Raw genomic sequence first — 18,628 nt, 5'->3', positions numbered from 1 at the left:
GAAGAGTCACTGGTTTGAGATGGGCGGCTATATAAATTGAAAGAAGGAAGGAAGAAAGGTAAAGGGTAAAGCTTGAATTTAAAGCTTCCCAGACAAATGGCTGTCTAGCCTCCACTTGAGTCTATTCAACGAAGAGGACAATTGTCTGGTTGATTGGTTCTACTGTCAGCTTCACTAAAAGTCCAGGAGTAAGTTACAGGATATGGAATCCAAACTATGCTTCCTTCTAGATCAGCCTTCCCCCCAAACTGGCACCATCCTATCTGGGTGGTTGAAGATCAGAAAAGGCTCTTCTAGATATTCTTTGCAATGATCTTGTTCTTCCAGATAACCTTTCAGGACTCTTCAAGTTCTCAGGTTGCTTGACATTCTCCGGGTAACCATTGTGTAGGCAGCTTCCTTATGCAAAAAGGGACTTGTGGAACTGATGGCGTTCTTGAAAGATTGGGGTTTTTGCATTCATACAGTTTGAAGAATAGCAAGTTCCACCAGCAAACAGCATAACTTCCCCTCCAGTCAGAAAAGCAGCGCAACCCCAGCTTCGTCTCCCAATTTCTGCATCCTTTTTTAATGATATTGAAACACTTATTTCCTCTTTTCTTTGATTCATACCTTATGCAAAACCAAAACATGTTTGGGTTATTTTTGGCTTAACATGACTGAATCCAGCCAATTGTTTGTTAAAGAAACCATTATTAAACCATTATGGGTTAGTATGAATAAGTGAACCCAGTGTCAGTATCATATAGACAGGATTCACATGTTGGATTCCAACCGCTTGTGGTTTATTTGACAAATCATGTTTTACCAGATCGTATCTTAATGCGATGTGTAAGCCAGCATAGATACACCAACCTACAGGCAAGATGCTGGTCTCATCTCCCAGAGAAGCATCTGGTGGTTACCAGCATGACAAGCAAGTTTTGCTTTCCCCATAGTAGGTCCAGATAGGAGTGAAAAAAGAAAAGAAAAAGGTGTCTTCAAGGCCAGCCAGGTTTTCAGAAGTAAAATCAGCTTTCTGCTTCTAATGAACCAGGGGATTCAGGGGGGAAAAAAATCTGTTCCTCTCTGCATAATCAGGTTACATTCTTTTTCTGATCCATTCAGGTTGGGGATGGTGGGACTTGTAGTCCAACACATGTAGAGGGGCCTTGTTGAGGAAGCCTGTCTTGGTCACCTTAACGTGGCACAATAAAAACAACAGGATTTTTTTTTTCTGTGTATGGAAAGTATATTAAAAGGAAGGGAAAAAAACTTAATGGCTTTTTCCTATTTCTTTTTCTAGAGCTCTCCCGGTCTGCTGCCGCCAAAGTGAAACATCCTGTCAGAGAAAAGGAGGGGCCTCTGAAAAGTGGGAAGTTTTCCATCCTGAAGAACAGTGCCTTAAAGAGAAAGGTGCCAATTTACCTCCGTCAAGATGGCCAAACATGGAAAAAAGCAGGCAGAGCTAAGAAGGTGGAGGAGTCTGTCAGATTTGGGAAGAAAGTGCTGGGAGTTAAGAAAATAAAGACCAAGAGCTGGCAAGCTAAACCAGAAGCTGCTGGCCTGGAGACCAATAGCAGCCTCACCCTGGCAAGAAACAGATACGAACCAGAAGGTATGAGAGAAATACAGGCTGTTAAGAAAGAAAAGAAAGATCAGCCTCTTGGTTGACCTGCAGGACTTCTATTTTCAGGTTTACCTACTAATTTCAAAATGCAAACAGTCTTATTAGGGAATAAGTCCAACAGAATGTAGTGGGATTCATTTCTGACTAGTTAATACTGAAGACCATGATGCCCATTATCTTTAGGGGGGTTCATTTCTTATTCAAGGCAATGCATTTAAGAAGCTCTAAACTGACATAGAGAGCCAGTTTGGTGTAGTGGTTAAGGCACCAGGTTAGAAACCGGGAGACCGAGAGTTCTAGTCCCACCTTAGGCACAAAGCCAGGTGGGCGACCCTGGGCCAGTTGCCCTCTCTCAGCCCTGGGAAGGAGTCAAGGGCAAACCACTTCCAAAGATCCTGCCAAGGAAACTGCAGGGAAGTCCGGGCAGTTGCCAGGAGTCAAAAACTGACCCAAACACACACATAAAACCTCTGACATATGATCCCTTAAGTTCTCACCCATTTGGAATGTCAAAAGGTTGCGTTTTGTGGTCACCCACTCTCTGAATGACCCTTAATGCTTATGATTAAGAGGCTGCCAGCTTTCTAATCTGCTTTAATTAATATGTTTGAATACAAAATCAAAGACTGCTGGTTCTTTGGGATCAATTATTGGAACCAAGGGGAAATGATTTCATATATCTAGAGTTGCCTGGCAAGTAGGCAGCTATGTAAATGGAACAAACTAACAAATAAATGAGAGGGGCTTCTTTGTACATGAATCAGAAATAAATACAACTTAGAACAATCATAGCAATCTGATGGGTGATTGTTGCTAGTATTGAGTTTCTAATAAGGAGAATTTTGCAAGTACCGTTTCTATGAAAAAACATCCACTCTCCCAGCAGATACTTTCCTTAGATGAGCTGGTAGTAAATTGGCAAAGGGCCACCACATTTATTTATTTATTTATTTATTTATTTATTTATTTATTTATATACCTATTTTTCTCCAAGGAATTTAAGGAGGCATACAAGCCCACCTCCTGCCATTCTTTTTCCACATCAAATCTCTGGGGTTGGTAAATTGAGCAACAGTAACTGGCTCAATTGAGTGGGAATTGGAACCTGGCTTTCCCTCCATAGTCCCTTTGATTTGACCAGGTCAGTGTTTTTCAACCTCAGCAACTTTAAGATCTGTGGACTTCTACTCCCAGAATTCCCCAGCAAACGCTGGCTGGGGAATTCTGGGAATTGAAGTCCACACACTTGAAAGTTGCTGAGATTGAGAACACTGCTCTAAGTGCACATGGTAAATTATTCACCCACAAACATATCTTGAGTTTAATAGATGGTTCAGCCTGCATCTTCCAGTAATATTTGCTATACACATAATATTTAGGTAGAACTCAATGCAATTAGCTTATATATTTTGGTAATGGTTAAAATAGCCCAATTAAATCCAAATTCTTTGGACAACAAGCTGGAAGTCATCTCTGCAGATCACAGAAATTTACTAGTGTGTGAAGCAGCTATAGGACTTCAGGGACTGTTTAGCATGGCTGGGTGGAAGACTGAGCTGAAGGAAAGTTCTTCTGCACAGGTTTCATTGGAATTCTTTAAGAGCTATGCTGGGCTCATAGAGGAGAATGTCTCTTAATTATACTCCATGTCCATGTTGAATAAGGACTGTTTAATTAGCTGTTAGGTCATTCACTAACTGCTGGGCTCCATCTTAACTGGGAAGGGGATCCAGACATTTGGTTGCAAAATGTTGCAATCTGGCTCTGCCTTTCAATGTGTATTTCCTTTTCTGCAGGTTTGATTCATGCCACAAAAGCGCCAGGGCAGGGGGATGTTGCCATCCACAGGACAAAGGCAAGAAAAGGGGATGCCATCAGATATAGGACTGTTGCTCAGATGGGAACAGGAAGAGCTCTAGGTCCTTGGCACAGAAGTGAAAGCTGGGTGCCCTCTCATTCTGCCCATGAACATATTATTCAGACAAAGGAAGGAAGTGAACCCAGGTTTCTCCACAGAAATGCCACCTTGGTATTGTTGCAAAAGGAGAACCGCTCCCCACCGAGAAACACCAGTAGGCCACCAACAGGAAAAGTCCGTGGCACTTTCCAGAAAAATGACAAGCACACAGTGACCTGGAAGGAGCGCAGTGTTCTCACTAGGAACAGCACTCAAGCAACCCGAGAGAAAGAGGTTAGGCTTCTCCACAAGAATGCCAGCCTGTCCCCAAAAGGGAAACAGCAGGGAATACCCTCCACAAATGTCAGTGTGAGGCCTCCTCGAGAAAAGCAGGAAACCTTCCAGAAAATTGGCAAAAAGAGGAATGGGAGTCAGGCAGAGCTGGCAAAAGGACCGGTTACCCTGTGCAGTCAGGCTGAAGCCGGAAAGGCTTCCATGACTTCCCTAAGAACTGTCAGTCAGACCCTTCTGCAGGAAGGACTCAGTTCGTCTCTTAGGGAGGCCAGTCGAGCCTCACCAGGGAAAAGGCTCATCACCCAGCCAAGGAGTATCAGCCGGGCAGCAGAAGACAAGGCCCACAGCCCTTCTCACAGGAATGCAAGCAGGTCACTGCCCAGCAAAGAGCCCAGGTCTCCTCACAGAAATGTCAGCTGGGCCCTGACCAGAAGTGAGCATGGCCCCCAAAGCAAGAATGTTGTCCAGGTTCAGCTGGGAGATATACCTGGTGGTCCTTCCCAGAATACCACCCAGTCAAAAAGTTGGAGAGAACAAAGCCTGCCTCTTCCAAAGGTCTTCCAAGGAAGGACAGGCTCACCAAAGCAGCAGCCTGCAAAACCCAAAGGAAGGAACAAGTCCATCATGCCCTCCCTGCCTCCCACTTGCTTGCTTTCTGAACATGCCATCGCTTGTGGGAATGCCCACTTGAAACAGGTGCCCAAACTGACTGATTCTGCTCTGAAAACCCTCTACCTGGCAGGTGAATCTCTGAGCCATCCATGTGCCCAACTTCCATTGTTCAATTTTGCTCTAAGTTTAAGTGCTCTGCTGGACTAAGTCACATATTTAAGCCTGGTTGTGCTAAGTTATAAAAGTTTTATGCTAAGTAAGTTGAGACAGGCTTAAGTCATCCTTCCATGTACTGAGGCTAAAGTAGTGTTGTCTCTTGAAGCAGCCTCAAGGTGTGTAAATGCTACACTTCCCTACACTTCCCTACCTCTGACACTGAAGTCAACGTCAGGTGGCCAGTAATAGGAAAAATGGATCAAAGAGGCATTTATTGGAAGTTTCATTCTGATGTGAACACTGACTCTTCCACTGTCATTCTGCTGTTGAATGCCTAAGGAGCAGATGGTGTGTCACATGAAATGTTGGGAAAACTACCAACAACAGAATGCCATTGGGGCCTGGAATCATGGAATAATGTAACAGGCTGAAACAGCATAATGGTGAAATTCCAGTGGAATCCCCTGAATGTTAGTCTCAATATGTAGAAATCTACAGATGACTATAAAGAAAAAGAAAACAAAGGGGGAGGAATCCTGAATAAAAGAACTCTCCCCCCCAGGAAATGTTGGCAGGAACTCAATTGTTTTTTTGGGGGGGGGGCTCACAATTTATTGAACTTGTATGGTGACAGAATGGGGTTTAAGGAGTGGGCCAGACCAAGCAGGAGAGTGTTGGTGTCAGGCCCATCCTGTTCCCACTGCAGTGCTGTAATTGGCAGATGTTTTTCCTGCAGGCCGGTGACCTGGTGAAGAGGGAGGGCAGCAAAGTTGGAAGAACCAACCAATCACTTTGCCAGTCATGCACTGCATGTGCCTAATCAGGACAAAGGCAGAAAAGAGATCAGCGGGGGCAGCATATTAAATGCCAAGAAAGTCAAGGATGAGTGAATCGTACCTTCACTCAGCAGTAGGAAAAAGCTGACTGTTGTTCTTGTGGGTTGCTGCTGCTTGTGAGTTTGATGGTAAAAAACCTCTCCTGTGCAATTCCTACACAGTCATCCTCCTTTGGAATCAAATACTGCCTGACTGTATAACATGTAGTTCAAGAATTCAAACAGTCTCTAATGAAGAGAGTAACCTTTCACACTTCCCTCTTTTTCCCCTAGAGAATGAGATCAGCAATATCCCAGCTGGCGTTTTCTTGGGATTACCCAACCTGGAATGGCTGGATCTCAGCAAGAACAAGCTGAATTCAACTGGCCTGCACCCAGAAGTGTTCAAGGTAATTGGAGAGGAAGGACTACTTTAAATGGAGGGGGAAAATGCCAGGGAAGATTGAATTTAGGACCCCTGATATCAAGCACAGGAAACCCTTCTCATTTGAAGAAATGCTATGGGAAAAGTCAAGGAGAGGCCATAGCCGATAGGTAGATAACAGCTATAGGTAAACAAAGTTTGGCAATTTTGCCAGACTGTCTTTCTCTTTGCTATCCCATTTCTCTCTAATTCTCTGCCATGTCATATTTCTCTTTCTCATCTTGCTATGGCACCTCTGCAAGCTGTGTGAAATTAGCACTGCAGGAAATGAGGCTGACGGGTGTGTGAAATGCAGCATTTAGGCCAGAGATTTATTTACTTATTTATTCAATTATTTATTCAATTTACCCATCTCAAACATAAGACTCTGTGTGGCTAACAGAGAATAAAACAAGATAACAACAACACAGAAAAACAATAAATGACAAATCTGGGGGCTGAGATAAAAGCAACAACACAGTCAACATAACCAAGATACAGAGTCAACCACACACTCTGGGCCCCAGACTCAGAAACAAAACCAGGCTTTTAGGGTGTTATGTTACAAAAGGCCAGCAGGGTCAGGGCAAGTCTAATCTCCAGGGGAGTGATGTTCCCGAGGGTGGGTGCCACAACAGAAAAGGCTCTTCTCTGGGGACCCACCAGATGACACTCCCTAAAGGACAGGGCCTGGAGCATGCCTCTCCTGCTGGATTTCACAAGACAGGTAGATACAACCCACAAGTAACCTGGCCCCAGGCCCCAGGTTCCTTGCTCCATGTTTACATGCAGAGCATGTCCCCTGCTACTGAAGCCTTATCCTGCCTATCTGCAAGGCAGCAGTATCTGAATGATTATTAATTTCTTCTCTTCTGCTATTGTTACTGACCCTCTTTCTTCCTATACAGGACCTCACCAAGCTGAAGCGTCTGAATCTGGATGGGAACCAGCTCACTTCAATCCCAGCCTTGCCAAGTTCGTTACATGAACTTAAATTGAACGACAATAATTTAGCAGGACTTCAGAGACAGAACTTCAGAGGTATAGGACTTCTCCCTTTCACAAAATGCCTTTTCCTAGGGTAGCAAAAAGAGCAAAAGGTCTTGTGACACCTAGAACAGGTATGGGCAAACTCTGCATGTAATCAGGGGCTAGAACTTCTGTTAGCAGAAGAGAGTAGTGTACTAATTCACTTCTCTCAGAGATTTGTGTAACTCTGCCATGTCCTAGATATAATCTATGCTTCTTTTTCTCCAGAAGAATTCACTGCACTAAAAAATAGAGGTTACAATGGTGTTCTCATATATTCTGCTAAAGCTATGCCCCTTAAAATTGTTCACTTCCTCCACCTCACACAGAGATTACAAAAGGAGTGCTGGGGCCACATATGGTCCCATGGAGCATGTACCCACTTATGTACTAATCCATGCTTTTTAACCATGTTGACAAAGCTGTAATTGGTTGAAGTGATATAAGACACTAATTCATTAATCATCATTTACACACCATAAATAATGGCTAGATTTACATATCATAGTAAGCCATACTGAGAAAGCTAGACTGTGGATTAGTTTCGTTTGTGAATCCAGATAGCATCTAGCTTCAAACTCAGGTTGTTGTTGGTTTTGAGTTTTAAAAATATAAGGAAAAACAGAAGGGGTAGAGGAGCAGAGATAATTCCATTCCATTCCATTCCATTTTTATAACACTCTTTCACAAGGCTTAGGGTAATATACAAGCAATAAATAATAATAAAATAAACCACCGGTCCCTCATTGTAAAATAGAATAAACTTATAATACATTACTAAACTTATAATACGTACCATAACTTATAATACATTACTAAAATATGCCGAAAGACAAACAGTGGGAAATAATTACCTGTTAAAAAAAAAGCCTGTTTGTAACAACCTTTCCCAATTTGTTTTCTCCAAATGTGCTGGAGTGCAACACCCACAATCCCCAGGCAGCACGAGGATGCAGTTGGGAGTAATTGGATCTGAAGTCCAATATTTCTGGAGTTTTAGAACAGTAAAACTCCAGAAATATTGTTTACAACAACCCAGCAAGGGAACACGTGCTGTTATCCCCATACTGCTGAGGATGGGGTGCAGTTTATTTTATTGTTTTATTTTCCACATTGCAACCTCACCACCATCCAGAGATTTTCAGTGGTTTGTATAAAGCATAAAAACCAAGTAAAACATCCACAATATAACAACTAAACAACACCATCTAAACAGAAAACTGAAAACAATAAAAGTAGAAAATGAAGATGGAATACTAAAAATCAGGAGCTTTCTTTCTTTCTTTTTCTTTCTTTCTTTCTTTCTTTCTTTCTTTCTTTCTTTCTTTCTTTCTTTCTTTCTTTCTTTCTTTCTTTCTTTCTTTCTTAATAGCTTCTGAAATGTCAACAAGGAGAGGGCTGGTCAGATCTTAACAGGGAGGTTGTTCCACAGTGTCAGCGCTGCCATGGAAAAGCTCCCCCCGCCCCCAGTCCTCCTGAAAATGTGGGATCAGTAACATTCTCTCCTTGATCTAACTGGTGGGCTGGTGCTGGTTGGAGTAGGTGGTCTGCAGATATCTAGGTGCGAAGCCATAAAAAGCTTTTATAGGTTAAAAGCAGCACCTTAAATTGCAGCTGGAAACCAATCAGCAACCAATTCAAGGTCTGCAAAACCGGTGTTATATGCTTCCAGTGACAGGAGCCAGAAAATACACGGGCTGCTGCATTTTGGACTAATTGTAGTTTCTGAATAGTTTTTAAGGGCAGCCCCAAATAGAGTACATTACAGTAGTCTTCTCAGATAGTAATAAGGGCAGTACTTAGTCTCACTTGATAGCCTCATCTCCATATTGCAGGCTGCAACAGGGCCAGCCAGAGAGACTGACAACAATCCTGTATTAGAATAGAACATAGAATGTTAAAAGCTGGCATAGCAGATTGGGTAGGTGGGAGAATGGGCAGGCAGGAAAGGAGGCTTAGCAGAACTGAACCCACTGTCGAAGGGGAAAGCCTTCCTGTGTTCCAAAATCTGCATTTCATCAAGAGCTTATAAATCTATATCAAGAGCTTTTAGGAATGAATTAGACATGAATGAGTGAGATAGGACCACCTATCTCCCCTAGTATCTGCCTGGCTGCTTTGATCTCGTAGGGTTCCTTCGATGGAACAATGCCACCTATTGGGACCCCAGAAGTGTGCTTTCTCTGTTACAACACCTGCCCTCTGGAATGAGGTTCCCCCTGAGATCTGGGTGGCTCCAACCTACTGGCCTTTTAGAGGGCCTTGAAGACCTGCCTCTTCACCCAGGGCTTTGGCTAGGATGGGTGTAGCCCCTTCTGAGGAGTGGGCAGGTGTTTTGTTGTTGTCTGGTTTTGCCATCTTTGCTTTCTGGTTACTTTCTTTTATTTCTTTTATTTGTTTATAGTTCTTCTGTTTTCTTGCGAACTGCCCAGAGTTGTTGGGACTTGGGTAGTATACAAAATAAATGCATACAGGTAGTTCTCATTTAGCAAACACTTGTTCAGCGACCATTCAAAGTTATGATGGTGCTGAATGGGGAGACGTACGACTGGTCCCTGTAATTGTGGCCGTTGCAGTGTCCCCACGCTCAAGTGATTGTGATTTGGGTGCTTGGCAACCGGCTCACAATTATGACACTGCAGTGTCCTGCAGTCATGTGATCGCCATTTTCGAACTTCACTACCAGCTTCCAACAAGCAAAGCCAACAGGGAAGCTGGCAGGAGGTTGCAAATGGAGATCACATGTCATTGTACCTAATGACCACATGGGATTTGCCTAATGATGACAACTGGAACTCCTGGAACTGCCATTGTAAGTTGGTGTGGTCACGTGATGTCACACCTTATGACCATGTTGCTTAGCAACAGAGTTCCTGGTCCCAGTTATCATTGTCAACCTATCATCGACTGTTTGATGATAGGTTGTGTAGCTCAATGTATCTGGAGGGCAGAACGTTGGGGAAGATTGCTGTTCTGCAGTTTTACACATTACACAACCCATGTGTTACCAAGATGTAGACAGTAGAACAATTATATAATAGGACATGCCGTTATTATACACGAACTCATTTTGCTAACAGCATCCATGTGTCTAAATATCTGAACCCGCTGAGCAGCCAAATAGACAACAGCAGTGAAAAGAATGCCACTGACTCGTACAGGCACACAAAAGGCTTTGTGCTGCAAAGGTATTTCCTTGTTGAAAGCCAGAATAACGATACATCTTGTGTTGTATTCATATTCATTTATTTTATTTGTTTGTTATTATGTTCTACATCTTGCCTTTCCTGCAGGAATTCAGTGCAGTGCACGGGGATCCGCCCCCCCAATACTATTTTCACCACCACAAATCTGGGAAGTATGTTGGGCTCAGAGACAGCGACTTGAAGCTGGGTCCTTGTGGCCCCAGTCCAGCACCTCAATCACAACATCATGCTGGCTGTCTTTTAATACAGCAGACACATTATACCCTTTCACCCAAGCAGTGTTAAGCAGAGGTTTCCAGAATTAAGAGAGCATTTGTTATTCTACTTTTTTTCCCCTCCTATGACCTCCCATGTTGGATGTGCAGCTTGCTTTCCGAGCAGCTTGTTAGCAGTTGATAAATAGTATGTAAACAGGAAGCTGCCATGCACATTGGACCTACTGTAAGCAAGTTCTGTTATGTTTGCACTTAACAGAGGCCCTTTGTTTCTGTCTTCGCTCTGAGGGTGAAGTATGGTCTAATAGTTCCTATTTCATATTTCCAGAAGGAAATATGAACACTGGGCTTATATACGTACAAGATTATCATTTGTGTGATTTGGATTTTTTTCATTTCTTGCTTGAAACTGCCAGGCCCTCGGTTACAAAATTAGAATTACCAAAAGCAGGGATGTTAACTTTTTTTTTTTGACCTTCTTCCAAAGGGTTTTCCAGTGGTGGGTTAAGTAGCAGCTGAGCAGTTTTCCCCATCTTTTTGCCAGATCCCTGTAGGTCACATAGAAGATGATGCACGTAAGAGCAGGGCTAGGAAGAGTCACAAGCCATCAAATCAGTGCAGGAACCTAAAATTAAAACATCACTGATAGATGGCTTCTAGCTTCCACTTCAACATATCAAGTGAAAGAGAACTTTATCTCTGGGTAATTTGTCCCAGTGCTGAATTGCTGTGTTTCCTCTTAAAATCTGCCTTCCTATAACTTAAATCTATTATTCCATGTCCTACAGTGGAATGATGGAGAATAAGGCTTGACCTTCTTCAGTGTGATGTCTTCTAGGGCATTTCCAGATGCTATCATCTCCCCCCTCTAATCTTTTTGTCTAAATTAAGCAGAAAAGATGCTAATTCTTTTACACAGTCTCCTTCAAGCACAAGTCTTGGAGACTTCATGAGCTCATCCAAGCCATTTTCTTGGCAGCAATACCCAAGTGATTTGCCATTGCCTTCTTCCAGCATGTTTTTTGGACATCCCAATTTAACCTACAGCTCCGATCTTTTCTGGCTGTGTCGTATCCTAATCTGGTCTGACTCCACTTAGCTTTTCAAATCAGCCAAAGCTGCCTAGATGCTACCACATAGCTGGGCCAACTCTATCATTGGTGTACATCTGTGCAATGCTTGAATTAAGCTCCCTTACCTTTTGTGGTAGCCTTTTAAGCTATTGGTTTCAGGAGACTGTGGGAGTATGGAGTGTGATTTGGATTTAATGTGGAGGTTGGGAATCAACAAATGTATTTTATATTATATAAGATTCTGTTTATCACTGCCCTTCCAGCACCAAGTCAACTTGAGCATCATTTCATGAGATATTTGCAACCTATTTTCTACCTGATCGGTGCATTTTCAAAAAAGTGGCTCTACCTAGTTCTGAGAAGATACATAGAGATGCATTCATTGCCTCTGCTCCTTTCTTCCACAGGCCTCTTCAGGCTGCTTACCTTGGAGCTGAAAGGAAACCAGCTGCATGATGGCAACGTTCCCCCTACCACTTTCAGGTCCCTGCGCAGGCTTATCTACCTGCGACTAGACCAGAACCACTTTCGAACTATCCCATCAGGTTTGCCTGCATCTCTGCAGGTGAGCAGAGTACCTTTAATTTAGATTAGGATGTAATTCCTGAAGCAGACTTCCCCATGCTGGTGTGCTTCCAGATGTGCAGGCCTGCCGTCTCCATTGTGCTGATTGGAGGTGATGGGAGTTGTAGCCCAACAGTTGTCACTGATGTATTGCCAACTCTGGGTTTGGAAAATACTGACTACCTAGCTCAGACTAAAAGCAGAATCTGGAAGATCAGGAGTTCATCGTTTCAGCTCTGAAAAGCTGGAAGTGGTTGTTCAGAAAATATTTGGTGATTAATAAGGCTATCAGTGGTGGCTGATCTTGGCTGTGCCGCTAGGAGGAGAGAGAGCTGAATAGCTGTCTTTCTTACTGGGAAACTGCCAGGCAACTTTATAGTCCTCTGTTTGAAAAACTGCCCAAGTCTGATTTAAAGAAGGAGGATGCTAAGAGAGTAAAGCAGGAAAAGCCCATGGTGTGGCCATCTGCAGTCCTATCTATCTATCTACCTACCTACCTACCTACCTACCTATCACCTTGAGCGCCCTTCAGAAACAGCACAATGGTTAGCCTCATTTAACTTGTCTTCCTCTATGCTTGGTAGTTTGCAAGGTGGGGAGGTGCTATCTATGGATACTAGCTAAATGACATATCTATGTCAGCTAAGGAGACACAGCAGATTGGGAAGCAGGTAGGAGAAGCAGAGGGAAGGTGGTGGCTGGGATGCTGCTGGTTGTGTTGGGAGTCATCTTAAGAAATAGGCATCTCCTTACAGGAGCTGCATCTAGATTCTAACCGCATTGAGGAGATGACTGAGGGTGTCCTCAACAAAACCCTGAATCTCTCTGTGCTGGTTCTGAGCAACAATATGCTGGAAGAGAATCGTATTGCTCCACATGCCTGGATTGACCTCCTGTGAGTAACCCAGTATTTCCATTCCTAGGGACAGAGCTAAGGCTTACCACCTTTGAGCTAGGATTGCCAGTCAGCCCCATTTGCAAATGTAATGCTAATCAAGAAATTCAAGACTGCATGTTCTTTTTCTTTGAATGTAGACACACTAGTAGGCAAAAGTAACTTCTCCTGTAAATTTCTGCCTGTTCTGCAGCTATTGAAGGCCTAGGAATTCTGCCAGGAAAAGAATAGCTAATACAAGTACTTGTTGTGTTAACAACTGGCAAGATGCAGCCAGGAAGCTTTTCCACATAAGAATTACTCAATTTCTTGCAAATAACATGACAAAAGAGGCATGTTTAGGGAGGACGGTTAAAGGGGGGGGGGCAATGACAAAAGCAGTGTTGCCTCATTGGTTTGCAAACTTCACCCCTTTCCTTTATGTGACACTGCATGCATGTATAAAAGTGACAGAGCTTGTGTTCTGATGGTGTGATGCAGCTGTCATCATTTTGACAAAAGCTTTGGATTCTGCAAACACCTCTGCAGAAAATGCACAAAGATATGTATGTGAAAATGGGGGAACGGTTCAGGATAGGACACTGACTGAATGATATTCTTGGTACCCTCTTATGGGTCAACTGGAGGGAACATGGCTTGGCTCCTAAGGTTCTCAGCATTTGGAGATTAGCAAAAGTGGAGATGTTTGTGCATCGGCTACAGGCTGCTTCTGAAGGATGGAGTGGTGGTTGAAATGGTAGCCATGTGCCCAGTTTAAACTCATGGCCTTTCAAGAGAGAATCACAGGAAAAAAACGTGCAATTTCTGAGTTGACAATTTGAATGAAATTGTCACCAGATAAAACAATAATAATACAATACAATACAATACATATAACAACAACAACAATTGCACTTTTAAGCTATTGTCAAAGATGTGGGCTCTGTTGCCACATAGGTATGTTACTGCCCTTCTCTTGTTGCACTGAGTAAAATGGGGTGGGTTTCTTTGACTTGGTAGCTCTGTTCTATTAAATCTGATCTTCCACAGCAACGTTCTTTTGTGGCTCATATGCTTTAATTTAATTTTAATTTAAAATGTAATATATGAGCTGCCCAACTCCATTACAACTCTGGGCAGCATACAATATTCAAAATTTAAAATAAAACACTCCACAGAATACAAAAAGAATGTCTCGCAAACACACACATCCCTCATCTTACAAACCAGGCAGTCCAAAGGGGCCTGCCACCCACTATAGCCTAGGCTGGGGAAAAGAGCCAGATTTTAAGGACTAATCTAAATAAGATTAGGGAAGGGGCCATATGAGTCTCTGGAGCATTGTTTTTCAACCTTGGCAACTTTGAGATGCCTGGACTTCAACTCCCAGAATTCCCTAGCCAGCAAGGTTGAGAAACACTGCTCTGGAAGGATGTTATTCCAGAGGGTAGGTGGCTACAATGGAGAAGGCCTGCTTTCTGGATCCCCTCAGGTGGCATTGCTTAACTGATGGGACCTGGAGCATGCAGAATGTTCCAGGTCATATAGGACGGCCAACAACTATTGAAGACAGGTAGACCCTCAAGAAACCAGGCTTTCTGCCATGACAGGCTTTATAGTTGATGACCAGCAGCTGACTTGCACCCCAAAGTCTACCAGGAGCCAGAGCAGCTCCTAGACAAAGGTGTTACATAGGCATACTGAGGCATGCCCATAACTACCCTTGCCACTGTTTTCTGGACTAGCTGCAGCTTCTGAGCGGTCTTCAGGGCAATCCCACGTGAAGCATCACAATAGTCCAAAAGTGAGATGACTGAAGCATGTTGTTCTACAAAACCAAATTGCAATTTATATTGTAGCGCACATCACCAAGATATGTGTGTTTTGGCTGTGTTTGGGGGTGTGTATGTGTGTTCTCGGATACAGTTTTTGTGCCAGCAGCTTCCCTTGGCTCATTTGACTACATAGTCTTGTCAGAAAGCATAACTGAAGTTATTTCACTCTGCCTGGTTTCACTCTGCCTCGCTTTTGCAAAGTATCACCACATTGTCAGATTTGATTGCCTGCATTATGATGTCCCATCATCAGCCCAATGCAGTCCATGACAGTTAAAGGAAGAAAGCTTATTTTTAAACAATAAATATTTTATTTCTTTACTTGTACAGAAATCTGTATACTGCATGCTGCAACCAAGCTGCAGATCAGCTGCAAAGAGTCAGTAAAGAGCATTCAAGAAAAGCAAGTGAGAGAGGGCTTAGCTCGACTTTTTACGTAAACACGTCGACTTTTTTACCACTAAAATGTTTGTAGACATCAAATCAGCACAGCCCTGCTTTGTCTCGACTGGGTATAGAACTGTTCCTTGGCTGGGATTCTACTGATCTCAGTAGTTTATTTTAAAGTAGCAAAAAGACTCTAATTGTGATGGAGCAGTCTGCATTCAGAAAGGCTGTGATGTTGCAATGACTGTGGAAAAGGGCTTTTGCCATGCATCTCTGTAAACTCGAATGACATTACCAGATGTGGCTTCAAATCCGCTTGGGAAGCTAACTGAGCCCCCCGCTGATCGGTGGAAGGAAATGTCGGGTGCTTTCCATTGCATCAAGTCTTGGCCAGGGTGCAGGAGCAGAGTTTGGTTTTTTCCTTTTCTTTTCATTTTGCCCCTTTGAGGATGAGTAAAATGTCATATGTACAGAACAGAAAAAAAAGTCACCCCGTCCATATGACAGGTTTAAAAAGCCCTTGTTCTCTGCATCTGACAGCACCAAGCGATTCAGTTCAGCCTTGCTTCTAGTTGCACAGCCCATCTAGAGATCTACTTCTCCGTCCCCATAGAGTGTGACCACATATCTGGACATGGCTTTTATCTCTAGAAATGGTGAAAGAGTGATAACTACAGTCAGCAAACCTGATGGACATTTGTGTTTATTTCACTTCCAGGAAACTGGAGGCACTGGATTTGTCTCACAACCGCTTAGTACACGTGCCCTCGTTTCTGCCCCGACATTTGAAACAGCTGACTTTGCATCACAACTGCATTGAACGTATCCCTGGCTATGTTTTTGCCCATATGAAGCCTGGTCTGGAATTCCTACATCTGTCCCACAATGTGCTGCAGGATGATGGTGTCCATGCAGTCTCCTTCTTAGGGCTCTACCATTCACTCGCTGAACTGCTCTTGGACAACAATCAGTTCCAGGCCATTCCCCGTGGCATCATCAACTTAAAGGGGTTGCAGGTTCTACGGCTGAGCCACAACCGCATCCGGTAAAGGGATTCTGTTCTGCTCTTTGCTGCTTTTGAAGAAGGGTAATCAGAATATTGTAGGAAGAGCATGTGCCTTGTGGGTCCATCCTTCCAGTGGAACGAGCTCTTTGACAGAGGCAATTGAGTTTGATCACATGCTCCAGGACCATATGCCCCAATACTCTTATCAGCCAGTGTCTTAGGTCTCAAACTCCCTTCAATCATAATGCCCATGCTGCTTGGCTGAGGGAGGTTCGGGTCCCTAGAGCAGTGATTCTTAAACTGGGGGTAATTACACGGTTCTTAAACAAGGGGGTAATTTGGGCATATATGTAATTGCGAGTCAAGAATCCAGTTTGGGACTGCTGTTGCCAAGGTGTTTCTGTAAAACAAGAATCTTGGTGGTGGTTTGCCCTTGCCTCCTTGCTAGGACTGAGAGAGAGTGACTGGCCCAAGGTCCCCCAGCTGGCTTTGTGCCTAAGGTGGGACTAGAACTCCCAGTCTCCCGGTTTCTAGCCTGATGCCTTAACCACTACACCAAACTGGCTCTCAATCCCAATATTAAATGCCTTCAAAAGACTGAATATACTCCTGTCATGCACAAGGAAAGGCATCAGCTATGTTGGAAGCATGGTTTGGCCAGCTCTTTCCCTGAATGCAAAAGAAAGTAGATGGGGGGAGAGAATGAAAAAGTGAAGGAGGCTATACAGCTCTCAGCTGGGTTTTATTCTTCCCATATTCCCAAGTGCTGAGGAATCCCAATGTTGACTCTTACCAGGGTCACTTTTCTGTAGGAAAGAATGCTGGAGACTGGTCCTTTCTGCTTCACGTTGGTTTATTTATGAATGTATCTAGTAAGCAGGTAGAGTACAGGTTACTCTTTGACGCAACACCAATCTCCCCAGAATCCTAAGTGGGGCTCATGCAGTCTCAAGCCTGTATCTTGCCTGCAAGGCATAATGAAACAGCTCTTGTTAAACTCTTCCAATGCTTATTTCTGCAGCAAGCTCACTTTGGGTGTGGGAAATGTGCTCATTCTTTCTTACTTAGCAAGAGGCCCCAAGGAAAAGGGACAAAATTATGCTGAATGTCTCAAATGCTTTGTTGCAGTATAATCATGCTTATCTCTCTGTGGGTATCTGGGTGGTCCCTGTGGGAACAGAATGCTGAACAATCCCACTTTGGCCCAATCCAGGAAGGTTCCATGGAGGACAGATGGAAGGGTTAAGTGAATCCATATACAGAAAAAGTCTCAAAAGAAACACCTTATGGTGGGGTAGGTTCCCAGCAGCTATACCCTGTTCTAAGATGACTTTTGGGCTAGGAAATTTCAGTCTCAGTCCAGTCTCACTAACTTGTGATTAAGTGGCCTTAGCTAAGCCATTCAGTCCTCCAATTTTTAACAGGGTGTTAATCTTGCTCCACATTGAAGGACTACTGAGATAAGTTACAAAAAGTACTGCAAAACTCTCAATAAGTCCTTTATACACTTTACGCGTTATTATTCTTTCTTTTTGGTAGGCATGTCCCCCTGAACTCTGTCTGTGACACACGAGTGTCAGAAGATTCGAATATTGTGTCCGTGCACCTGGAGAACAATTTGATAGACCGCCGCAGCATCCCCCCAACAGCCTTCTCCTGTATCAAAGCCTATCATAGTGTGATACTGCGACCACAACAGAACGAAGATGATTATTATTAAGCCACTTGGGCAGTCAGACCAACAGCTCTGAAGCAACCACAAACTTACTATGGGAAAAAAAGGGCCCTCCCCTGAAGGTGGGTGATGGCTAGAGAAGGGACCTCTGCTGTTCAGGATCTTATGCTACTAAAAGAATAAGAAAAATGCATCTACTCACATCCCCTCTTCTCTATAGCCAATTTTACATGCTTCCCACCCCCTGTATCCCATTTCTTTATCCAAGTTAGGGGTAGCCTTTTCTTGTGAGTACTGGGAATAGAATTTTTGTTTAAAAAGAAATATATTGTTTACAAATATATATAAAAGACCAGGCAAGCATCCAGGCAGACATATTTCTCTGCAAAGCAGCAGGCAAAATGACCTCAAGCTCATCTTGTCATCCAGCTACAAAACTTAGATCTTTTCTTTTTTTTAATGTTTTTAATGTAATAGACACGCATCAGTAATAAGAAAAATAAACAAACAAACAAACAAATATAAAGGACACTAGGAAGAGAACATTTGAGATCCATAAGATGCATGGATAGACAAAAAGTAACCTATTGGGAAATAGTTTGGTAATCAAATTAAAATATGGAGACTGAATGTTAATAAAAACAATCTATAATTGAAGGGTACACCAAGACTGATTAATGCTAATTTCTCAGAGAATGCAATTTGCCACACTTTTAAATACCATTGATCCAAAGAAAGATGTACTCACCGTTTAACAAGAATAAATCTAACAGAAGAAATTTAACTAATTTCTTGTTATTGCAGTTGTTTACATGTCTTGCGACTTATGGAAGATAAACCTACAATAGGAATAATTGTCAAAGATTGTTTAGTTTTTTCCCCACTTTCTTTTAAGACAACATGTATAACTAAACTTAGTACCATTTCTAGTGGCAATTTGATTACAACACCCTCCAGC

At 43.1% G+C, this 18,628-nt stretch overlaps 1 protein-coding gene across 1 annotated transcript; it reads left to right on the top strand.

Annotated features, from left to right (window-relative positions):
- Positions 1 to 3,428: 3,428 nt before the first annotated feature.
- LOC134492457 (extracellular matrix protein 2-like) lies at positions 3,429 to 18,094 on the top strand. The gene is made up of 7 exons (XM_063296629.1): positions 3,429 to 4,542; positions 5,677 to 5,792; positions 6,715 to 6,847; positions 11,737 to 11,894; positions 12,649 to 12,788; positions 15,708 to 16,034; positions 17,535 to 18,094. The coding sequence occupies exons 1-7, from the start codon at positions 3,507 to 3,509 to the stop codon at positions 17,713 to 17,715; spliced, it is 2,091 nt and encodes a 696-aa protein (XP_063152699.1). The 5' UTR covers positions 3,429 to 3,506; the 3' UTR covers positions 17,716 to 18,094.
- The last annotated feature ends 534 nt before the right edge of the window (positions 18,095 to 18,628 follow it).

This window comes from Candoia aspera, chromosome 2, assembly GCF_035149785.1.
Source record: "Candoia aspera isolate rCanAsp1 chromosome 2, rCanAsp1.hap2, whole genome shotgun sequence".
In the NCBI taxonomy this organism is placed as follows: Eukaryota; Metazoa; Chordata; class Lepidosauria; order Squamata; family Boidae; genus Candoia; species Candoia aspera.
This window is presented reverse-complemented; position numbering and strand designations above follow the sequence as displayed.

What these genes read in the sequence shown, in the direction of transcription:
- LOC134492457 (XM_063296629.1), top strand. Translation starts at nt 3,507, where the DNA reads ATGGGAACAGGAAGAGCTCTAGGTCCTTGGCACAGAAGTGAAAGCTGG. An exon ending in GTTTGCCTGCATCTCTGCAG is followed by an intron (nt 11,895 to 12,648) that starts GTGAGCAGAGTA and finishes ATCTCCTTACAG; the next exon opens with GAGCTGCATCTAGATTCTAA. An exon ending in CATGCCTGGATTGACCTCCT is followed by an intron (nt 12,789 to 15,707) that starts GTGAGTAACCCA and finishes TTTCACTTCCAG; the next exon opens with GAAACTGGAGGCACTGGATT.